The 10716-nt window shown below is 35.0% G+C and overlaps 1 protein-coding gene across 4 annotated transcripts; it reads left to right on the top strand.

The window, feature by feature from the left end:
* The first annotated feature begins 414 nt into the window (after positions 1-414).
* LOC123195144 (protein TOPLESS-like) lies at positions 415-10027 on the top strand. Of its 4 annotated transcripts, none has more exons than XM_044608766.1 (27): positions 415-569; positions 1737-1845; positions 1963-2142; positions 2251-2364; positions 2452-2610; positions 2824-2953; positions 3097-3220; positions 3322-3392; positions 3494-3644; positions 3750-3859; positions 3949-4018; positions 4100-4173; positions 4267-4365; positions 4466-4561; positions 4657-4784; positions 4878-5112; positions 5282-5443; positions 5517-5579; positions 5692-5835; positions 6378-6488; positions 6599-6781; positions 7147-7275; positions 7368-7463; positions 7585-7764; positions 7862-7910; positions 9201-9315; positions 9680-10027. In XM_044608766.1, exons 2-27 carry the CDS (start codon positions 1766-1768, stop codon positions 9846-9848), a joined length of 3222 nt encoding a protein of 1073 aa, XP_044464701.1. In that variant the 5' UTR covers positions 415-569; positions 1737-1765; the 3' UTR covers positions 9849-10027. The 4 variants fall into 4 exon arrangements, with proteins under 4 accessions (XP_044464701.1, XP_044464703.1, XP_044464699.1 ...); XM_044608768.1 differs by lacking the exon at positions 415-569 and adding an exon at positions 830-848; XM_044608764.1 differs by lacking the exon at positions 415-569 and adding an exon at positions 1135-1274.
* The last annotated feature ends 689 nt before the right edge of the window (positions 10028-10716 follow it).

The raw sequence follows: 10716 nt of genomic DNA, 5'->3' as shown, positions 1-10716 counted from the left end.
AACTAAATAATAATTTAATTTCAGATTTAATTAAAAACAATTCAAATTTAAATAATCAATTCATTTTATAAAAATATATCTCATTTTAACTTAAATTTAGGTTACTTAACCTGAGGTTAAATTCAAACTCCAACAAGCCAAATTAAAACTAATTCTAATAAAAATGACCATCAAATTAGGTCAGTGCCATTAACGGGACTTATCTTAAAATTATAGTCCTCCTCCTCCTTGCCGATCCAATTTGCAAAGATGGTGTTTAGATTATTTCTCACGTACGTCGCCAACTGATCTATTGAATGTTGAAATTGACTCCCCCTATGGTAGTAGGCCCGAAGCGTATCTATGTTCGTGTATATAAGCCAACAGTCTTATCAAAACCACACCAGACTTATCACTTATCAGTATAAGCCTTGCAACTTATATTATCTCGACCACACCGCCACTCTTATATACTCAGTTTCCCCTTCACTCCATTTCTTTCACTACGATGAGACTCCTCGGAGCTAGAGACAGAAAGTAAAGATCGTTTGAATTTCTTTTTACTTATTTTGATCTCCTTTCTTTTTCAGGTAACCCTTTTCTCCGATTACTTTTTTTGGTCAAACTTTTGATACTTTAATTGTATATGTATATATAAATCCATTTCTTGCTTCAGTATCCGATTATATCGATCTTAAATGAAGATGATAAGTGCTGATTTCATATCCTGTCAGAACTGTGTTTCAAAATTTTTGGGTTTTTTTTTTTGTTGATGGGTATTTTGTAACCTCAAATTTCTTTAATTTTGGTAATTTGGAAGATCAAAAGTTGAAACGGTTGATTTGTAATCGAATTGCTTTGATTAATTGGTCAATCTATCACTTCTCTACTACAGTATCTTTCTCGATCTTTACGATTGTCTTGTCTTGATGCTTACTGTGACTGCTTTCTTGTTTGGTTGAAGGATGCTTACCTGAGCTTGGCGTTACTTTAATTAATATTATATTTCATTATTTTTATATTATTATTAATCAAATAAATTAATTATTATATATATATTTTTTAATCTAACTAAACACAATAATAACTTATGTAGGATAATCTTCATGGTAATTTATATGGATGGTAATCTTCATTTTTTGAGATGAAATGTTACTTAAACCAAACACTCCATTTGAGTTATCAAAAAACTCTTGCCCTTTGTTTGGTTGCCTAAAAAATGTTGAAAATTTTGGGATTAATGTTTCGTTTTAGTTTAGAAGATATGAATCTTAAACCAGCTGATGATGCATATGGTTGTTTAATGCTAACTTTCTTTTTCACTTTTCTGATTTTTTTTTTACTTATTTAATTTATTTTATGTTTCATGATGATCGGTCTTTAATATCTTTGTTACACTTGCTTGATCAAACACTTGACAGTTAGCTTGTTGAGAAAATAAAGACAAATTAGAAAAGGATAATAATCTGGATTCGTGTATTGTTAATCAAATCCTCAAAGGATAACATTTAATTTAGTTGCCTTTTCCATTTTCTGTATTAAAAACTAGCGCATCAGGTTAACTGAAAAATCTGATTCTCTGATTTGTTTCTGTAGAAATTGAGTAAGAGAAGAGAACAAAAGAGCAGATTTTTTTTTTTTTTGTACTTCATTATATCTATTGACATTCAACTAAAGCTAATTCGATTTCAAGGTTGATTAATTATGTAATTTGTTGTTTCTGTTTACCAAATCTTCTGATTTGGGTTCGTTTGCAGGTTTTGGGGGTGAGAAGACTGCCAAACAGATGCCTTCTCTTACCCAAGAGCTTGTTTTTTTAATTTTACAGTTCTTTGACGAGGAAGGTTATAAAGAAAGTGCTTGCATGTATGTTAATCTTTCATCTCTAACCTACCCACTCATTTATGCATGCTTTACATCCAAATTTACACCTTCAAATTCTTAGCTGATTATGTAACTTAATCATGACCATCCGGTATGAAGGCTTGCACGTGAAAGTGGATATTACTTTGACTTGAAGTTTTTTGAGGACCTCGTACTTGATGGGAAATGGGAAGAGGTTGAGAGGTATCTTTCTAGTTTTACAAAGGTTGATGACAATAGGTACTCAACCAAGATCTTTTTTGAGGTCAGGAAGCAGAATTTCCTTGAGGCATTGGACAGGTAATTTCCTTTTTTATTTCTTTTCCAAAAAGGTTCCAAATAACCATTTCCTTGCAGATCTTTTGTTACTAGCCTCCTTTATATTGAAAATGTTTAACTATTTTACAGTCATAATCATCCAAAGGCATTAAATATTCTTATGAAGGATTTAAAAGTTTTTGCTCCTGAGAATGAAGCGCTGTTCAAAGAAATGACTCAGCTCTTGACATTAGATGATATAAGGTATGATTTCTATAATATATATTTTTTCATTTCAGATTCTGACTGTAGCATAATAAAATGAGTTTTGTGTGTGTGTGTGCTCCATAGAGAACATCAGTCTCTCTCAATGTATGGAGATGCGAAGTCTGCAAGGAAAATTATGATGTTGGAACTACAGAGGGTAATTGAGGCGAATCCTCTTCTGCGTGACAAATTGAAATTTCCTAGCATCAAAAGTCATAGGCTACGACGTCTCATCAACCAAAGGTAATGAATTTCTTTTGTCTTTTCAGGGGTCACAATTTTTATGTTTTATACATACAAATATAACAGTATTGAATTGGGCTAACAATGCTGATACATCAAAATGATAGTGTAAATTTCTTTACCATAGCTCTTGCATCTTGGATTATTTTCATTAATTCTAGGCATACTTTTTTGAGCATTGAGAGAGAACTGACACAGCTTGTAATTTGACAGCCTAAATTGGCAGCATATACATTGTACAAATCCTCAGCCAGATCCTAACATAAGCACCCTTTTTGAGAATCATGTTTGTCAACCGCAAGACTCTCATTTGTTTTCCCAGCCAATTGAAACAAATTCTCTGGTAAGATCCAAACAGAGGTGGTTTTAATCCATATTTTTTTAGTCCTAATGGTTCTATTTTACGTCATGACCAAGCCAGTTAGCTTTCTGTTTTCTATTATTTGTAAAATTACGTTTAAGAATTATTAAATTTTACATGTTTAGCCTTCTCAAGCACCAGCATTGCCAGCTTCAGCTTCCCCAGTTAATTGGAATCCTAGTCCGTCGTCAGTAAATTATTCTGCAGTTTCTAATGGGCCATTCTCTCTTGTTAGTCCAGTAAATCCAGGTAGTGGTTTTGGTTTATGCATTATGTTTCTGTTAGGTCTATAGTTTGGCCTGATTTATTGGTATTATTTTTCCTATTAATCTTCTGTTGCCTCTTGGTAGACCCAACTAAGGATGACTTGGAGGATTCTGAGATTGTCTCTGAGAAAAAACCCTCTGGGTTCATGGACAGGGTAAAGCTGTTTAACTTTTACTGCAACATCACACAATTAAATCACCTTGTATTTATTTATTTATTTGTTTGTTTACTCAAGGTTCTTACTTGTATGTGTAGGTAAAATCACCTGTCAACTCTCCTGGTTCAAGTCACAGCAGCCTTTTCAACATTCCCGTTGATTTGCCCAACACAGTTGTGCAAACATTAAATGAGGGGTCATCTCCTGTGTGCATGGATTTTCATCCTGTTGAGCATACTTTACTTCTAGGTCTGCCCATGAAAATTCTGTTTGTAATTTTCTATTTTGTGGTGATTATTAACAAGTGCATTCCAATCTGATGATTATTCATAATTTTGCTGTGTGATTCTTCAGTTGGAACCAATATAGGGGACATAGGACTGTGGGATGTTAATTCTCGAGAAAAGTTGCTGTCAAGAAATTTTAAGGTTTGGCATATTGGAGCATGCTCAATGTTATTCAAGGTTTTTCCCCTCCCTTAGCAAAACCATATTACATACTGTTGAGATTGCCAGATCCTCATCTAAAATTTGAATAAATTCAATATATGCAGACGGCTCTAGTTAAAGATCCATTTGTGTCTGTTAATTGTGTTACTTGGAGCTCTGATGGGGTTTTGTTTGGTAAGTACAAAAGCAAGTGAGAAATGCAGTGGAAAAAATAGTCAGTTATCTGATCGGATTTTTACTGCTCTTTTTAAACAGGGGTTGCATATTCAAAACATATGCTCCAGTTATATTCCTACCATGGTGGCATTAACATTCAGCAGAAATTGGAGGTAGCTTTAATGCAATATAGAATCAGTTCAAGAAGATTTGAGTGCCTTATTCTTTCACCTAATATTGAATTTTCTTTTCTCTGAAATATTTAGATTGATGCACACATTGGAGGTGTAAATGACCTAGCATTCTCCAAACCTGATGGAAAAAAACTTTTGGTCATAACGTGTGGGGATGACAAGACAATTAAGGTTTTATTTTCTATTAAAGGCCTATATATATACACACACGTATTTTTTTATCTTAAGTTTTCTATAGAAAGTGACCTTGGGTTATTCATGTTTTTCCAAGGTGTGGGATGTGGTGAATGGAGCCAACATGTATACCTTTGAAGGCCATGATACTCCTGTTTATTCTATTTGCCCTCATACCAAAGAACGTATTTCAGTAAGGATCTCCCCTGATTATATTTATAGCAGATTGTGGGGATATTAGTGTTTGAGTCTATAACAATTGTCCTAATGTATGCTTTTATGTGTCAGTTTATATTCTCAACATCAGTGGATGGCAAGATAAAAGCATGGTTATATGACAATTTAGGAGCTAGAATTAATTATGATGCTCCTGGTCTTGGATGCACCACAATGGCTTATAGTGCTAATGATCAAAGGTTTGCCTTACTAGGCCTAAAGTAATGTTGAGTGATTATTCTAATGCAGTGAGTAAATTAAAAGGTCATTGTTATAATTGAACACTGTTTCAGGCTTTTTTCTTGTGGAACTACTAAGGATGGACAATCATTCCTTGTTGAATGGGATGAAAGTGAAGGTTCTATAAAAAGAACATATCAAGGGCTCCGAAATGACTCTTTGTCTGTAGTGCGGTTTGATACGGCCAAGGACCGATATTTGGCTGCTGGAGATGATCATGTGATCAAAATATGGGATATGGACAAGGTTGAGCTCTTAACAACCATTGATGCAGATGGAGGATTACCTGTAAGTTCCGTAGGGATTTCAATGTCAGAAAGTGTCATGTGGATAGGGGATTGATTCTTCAATAATATTATATTTCAAATGGTAGCTTTAATTTATTTTCAATGATATGTTCCTTGAGAAAGAAAAGGGTGGCCTAAGTTTCATATCTATTTTTTCCTCTGATTTGAAGGCAAACCCACGCATTCGATTCAACAAGCAAGGATCATTTTTGGCTTGTATTGCAAATGAAAACAGAATAAAGATCTTGGCAACTGATAGCGGCCATCAGTTGATGCATACAGCTGACTTTAGTTTGGTTGGTTCTGGTGATTTATCTGATACTTTGAGGAAGGTTAGCATGTTAAACCTTCTTATACAGTTTTAGACAGTGACTTGTCCTGCCTAATGCTTTTAATTTTATGCAGCTAGCAATTAATCCTATTTCACCTGTGGCTAGTGCTGGTGTCACAGATGCTGGTGTTCCAATTGTTAGTTTTTTACTGGGCACTCATTTCTTTGTAGCTATAGCACCCATCTTAAGTTTAACTCATGTCTTAGAGATTATCTCTGAAGTATACATGATACATTTCTCTGATGCAGATTGAGGTCCAAAAGAACTTGAAGAATGTGAAACTTGAAATTTCGGGAGAATCCAGCCATCAAACTAAGATTTGGAAGCCCTTAATTACTAGACCTTCTCAGTTCCAGTCACTGCAGCTCCCTTCTCATGTGAAAGAGAACATGGTTAGACAATCTCATATTCTAGTGGCTTAGTCTTTATATATCCTCATTTATTGTTCATTATTTCTCCTGCTATGACATATCTAGCAAGTTATATGCTCATCTGTACTTTGTCTGAAAGGTAATGTATACCTTGCACATGTTAGTAAATTGGTCATCAGTAGATGAAAATATATCACCAACTTGATTTGAAAATTGCATTCACTCATCTTGTATGCATGCTTTATTGAAGTTCTAGTTGCTTGCTTATACATAAATAGCCCTACCTGTGTACTGATCCTACATGCTCTTTACTCTATGTAACTGTTCTATGTATTTTTTAACAGCGATTGCAATGAGAGGCTTTCTTGTGGTTCAGCTATTTTTCCTTACCCAGTTCTGGATAAATGAATTATAGCAAAGTAATAAAACCCATAAATCTAAGAGGAACTTTTAATTAGCAACAGCTTTAGATTATGAAACCACCTAAGTAATATAAGCATTAAATTACAATTTGAAATAAAGAAATCTGTGTCTCTCACTACCTTCCCTGCTTGCACTTGCAGATATCAAAGCTGATCTACACCAATGCAGGTAATGCCATTTTGGCATTAGCATCAAATGCCACTCATCTATTTTGGAAATGGCCAAAGACTGACCTGCACTTAAGCGGCAAGGTGAAGGGACTTGGATTTAACAGTTATTCCTTTTTTTTGGGTTCACATCTGTTGAAGTTGTGATGACAGTGATCATTGATAATGTCATTAAGGTAAGTTGTTAAATGCAGGCCACTTGCAAGGTTGTTCCTCAATTATGGCAACCAAGGAACTGTTCACGATTTATGGTTAATGACGCTACAGGAAGCAATCCTCAAGAGGTTGTGTCCTGTTTTGCTTTGTCCAAGAATGATTCATATCTCATATCAGCGTCAGGAGGAATAATTTCCCTTTTTAACATGCTGACATTTAAGGTAAATCAAGAAATATGTGAAGTGTAACAGACATTTTTTTAGTGCTGTGTCACACAATTTTCATTAACTATGGTTGAGTTAATTATTTTGTTTATCATTGTAGTGTACAATAGTTTATAAAGCCTTTGCAGATGCCAGCGTCTTTGCCTTTGCAGATGCCAGCGTCTTTCTAAAGTTACATCATAATTTTTCATAAGAGAATGAAAACCTATGTTTATATTGTTTTTTATGAACCCTTGTGAAACATGGTTCTTGAGTTCTCTTTTATATAGATTAATATCATTGATGCTTTGCAGAGCGCTTGAAATTGGTGTTTTGCTCAATTCTAACTGACCATTTTCTATTTTTGGTGGGTAAAAACATAGACAATGATGACTATTATGCCTCCATCACCTGCAGCAACATGTCTGGCTTTTTTCCCTCAAGATAACAATATAGTTGCTATTGGCATGGATGATTTCTCAATTTTGATATACAATGTCCGTTTCAGTGAGGTGTGTTACCCCCCTCTCTCACACAATGTACAATGCTATTTCAAAAAGAGATTCTTAGGTGTTTTTCTCATTACCACCTTCCCTTTATGCAGGTTAAAAGCAAGCTTGAGGGGCACCATAAAAGAATCAGTGGCCTTGCCTTCTCTAATGCTCTGGATATAATGGTTTCTTCTGGAGCAGATGGTCAGGTTAGATGGCACACATACCATGGAACACTACATTATTTCACAAATGGCACTGTTGAGTTTCTCACTCATTGTCAAGAGTTTTATTGGTTGTACTTGTAATCATTCCCATTTTCTCCTGCAGATTATTGTGTGGAATGTTGATGGTTGGGAAAAGCAGAAATGCAGATTCTTGCAGTTTCCTGCTCCAGTAGCATTGACGGACACTTATGTCCAGTTTCATCAGGACCAGATAAACTTCCTTGCTTTTAATAAGTCTCATCTGGCAATATATGAAGCCAAGAAATTGGAATGTCTGAAGCAGGTTTCTACATTCTCTCTTATATAAGAAGATTGTCCTTTCTAATCTGTGGGCTGTTTATGGAGGATATAAATGAAACTATTCTGTTTTGTACTTACAGTGGGTAGCAGTAGGTTCATCATGTATTTCCCAAGCAACATTCTCATGTGATAGTGTTAGGAACCCAGCATTTATTCAATCAAAACACAAAATATATAATAACTAAAATATTTCATTACTAAAAATATTACAAGATAAACCGAATAGTTCGAGGAATTCGGAACCTCCCATTTTCCGGCCATTCGAGGCGCCGGAGACCTCCCCTTTTCCGGCCATTCGAGGCGCCGGAGACCTCCCTAAATCAGCCAAAGTGGCTGCCCTCAAACCCAAACCCAAACCCTAATATTTTCTTCTCTTCCTTTTTAAAACTCAAACATATATATTTATAAAAGAAATGAGCCATTGGATTGGGGACAAGTGTCCCAATCCTAACATTTCCCTCCCCTTCAAAATCATCTTGTCCCCAAGATGAGTTTTCTGTTTTTTTTTGTTTTTTTTTTTTTTCAGCTGTTTCTTCCTATCCAAATTTGTTTCCCGCCTACTGTTTTTTTTTTCTTATTTAAATTTTTTTTTTTTTTTACAGCTGTCTCTTTTTTTTTTTAATATATTTTTTTTTTTCTCTCTCCTCTCCTCTGCTTCTTTCACTTTTCTTTTTTTCTTTCCAGCGCCCCCTTTTCTTCTTTTTCCCTTCCCAATAAACCTACCACTGCCTCCACCTTTTTTCTATTTCTTTATTTTTTTATTTCTCTCTCCTTTCTCTTTCCTTCTTCTTTCCTTCTCCTTGTCTTTTCTTTTCTTCTTTCTTCTCCTTCGTTCTTGTTTCTTCTTCCTTCTGTCTTTTTTTTTTTTTTTTTTTTTTTTTTTTTTTTTTTCCGCTTCCGTCGGCGTTTCATTTTCTTCTGCTTCTTCTTCTTCTTCTATTTTGGTTTTCCTCTTCTTCTCATTTTGCGCTTTCGAACTTATTTCTTCCTGTGATGATTTTTCTTCAAGTCAGCCTCCATGAACATTTTCCGGCGACTCATCACTTTTCCGACCATCATCTATCTTCTCCGTTGGATCGAACGCGCTCTGATACCATTTGTTAGGAACCCAGCATTTATTCAATCAAAACACAAAATATATAATAACTAAAATATTTCATTACTAAAAATATTACAAGATAAACCGAATAGTTCGAGGAATTCGGAACCTCCCATTTTCCGGCCATTCGAGGCGCCGGAGACCTCCCCTTTTCCGGCCATTCGAGGCGCCGGAGACCTCCCTAAATCAGCCAAAGTGGCTGCCCTCAAACCCAAACCCAAACCCTAATATTTTCTTCTCTTCCTTTTTAAAACTCAAACATATATATTTATAAAAGAAATGAGCCATTGGATTGGGGACAAGTGTCCCAATCCTAACAGATAGCCAGATGGTATATGCAAGCTTTGTGGATGGAACTGTGTCCATATTTGATGCTTCGAATCTTGGATTACATTGTCGCATTTTACCCTCTGCTTACCTTCCTCCCACTACCAGGTATGTAACATTCCATGAGCTTCACACAGAAAAAAAAATGTTATTCTACTTATATGTTTCATTTTAATAAGAATATTGGATTTCAAAATTAAAAAAGTTCCTATGAGAATCTCTCTAACAGATTCCAGGCATTTATTCCTTTTAATTTCAGGATTCTATTAACTTAGCTGAAGATCTGAGCTACTTTTTCTTTCCTAACTTGAAACAAATTCCGAATAATAGAACTTGAATCATACCGTATGAATTACAGTCAGTCTTTTGGGCTGTGGCTGGACCTCGACCTGCAGATTTTCATATTTGAATCACTTTATATGTAATTTAATTAGGCATGAGTCTGATGGTGCAATTTGTTTTGTGGTTGCAGTATTGAAGTGTACCCACATGCTATAGCTGCAAATCCAGAGAAACCAACTCAGTTTGCAGTGGGACTAACAGATGGTGGAGTTCATGTGTTTGAACCTCAGGAACCTGGTGATAATTGGGCTGTGGTGCCACTGCCACCAGATGAAAATGAGCCATCAAAAGTTGATTGAAGAAACAGTAAATTGGGATTGAGCCTTTATTCAGGTTGCGTAGATGTAGAAAATGTATTTATGTATGTCCTGTTTTAAGCAAGTAAATGCAAAGCTGAGCAAAGGCAAAGACCGAAACGTCATGTTGGAATATGATCCCCAATAAGAAATGCTAAATAGTTAACCATGTTTATATTTTATCCAAATGTCTTTTATTTTATTTCTTAGCTGTAAAATATTATCAAATTTGAACACAATGCAATCTATTTTTTGTTTGATTAAAATTTGAGTAACCGCTGCTTGGGTTGAGTTGGTGTCAAGACTAAAGAAATCAAATTGTAAATTTTATTATATATCAAAATTTTTATTTTTTATATTAATTCATATTAATAATATGCACTATATCATTATTAAGTCAATATACTTTAATTCTTATATTATAGGGGAAAGGACTATTTCCCACCCATTGTTTAACCCTATCTCAAAAGCAAACCCACGTAAGATGAAAAACTTAAATACTCATCCAAAGTTTAATCTGTTTGCATCCACCCACATATTTTCTATTAGATGAAGGGGCAAATTCATTATTTTATTAATAATATTAAATAATTAAAATTTTATCACATTTTTCTTCCATTAATTTGAAAAACTAACATTTGTCCCCTAAATAAGTTTTAAAAAATTCACTTTTCCCCCTTGAAATGTAGCCACTTTTTTCGGCAACGACGGAGAAGTTTTCGTCCAGAGGTGAATGCAGCCACTTTTTCCGACAACGGCGGAGAAGTTTTCGTCCAGAGGTCGACCACCTCTGGACGACGATCGTCATCCAAGAAGGACTAGCGTCGTCCAGATCTGGATGAGGAGCGTCGTCATCTGGACGACAAAGCAT

Source organism: Mangifera indica, chromosome 13, assembly GCF_011075055.1.
Source record: "Mangifera indica cultivar Alphonso chromosome 13, CATAS_Mindica_2.1, whole genome shotgun sequence".
Classification (NCBI taxonomy): domain Eukaryota; kingdom Viridiplantae; phylum Streptophyta; class Magnoliopsida; order Sapindales; family Anacardiaceae; genus Mangifera; species Mangifera indica.
This window is presented reverse-complemented; position numbering and strand designations above follow the sequence as displayed.

Bases quoted from the DNA above. Each gene is read 5' to 3' on its own strand.
- LOC123195144 (XM_044608764.1), top strand. From the start codon at position 1,199: ATGTTGAAAATTTTGGGATTAATGTTTCGTTTTAGTTTAGAAGATATG. The intron at 2,611-2,823 runs GTAATGAATTTC...GTAATTTGACAG, and splicing joins CGACGTCTCATCAACCAAAG to CCTAAATTGGCAGCATATAC. The intron at 5,444-5,516 runs GTTAGCATGTTA...AATTTTATGCAG, and splicing joins TATCTGATACTTTGAGGAAG to CTAGCAATTAATCCTATTTC.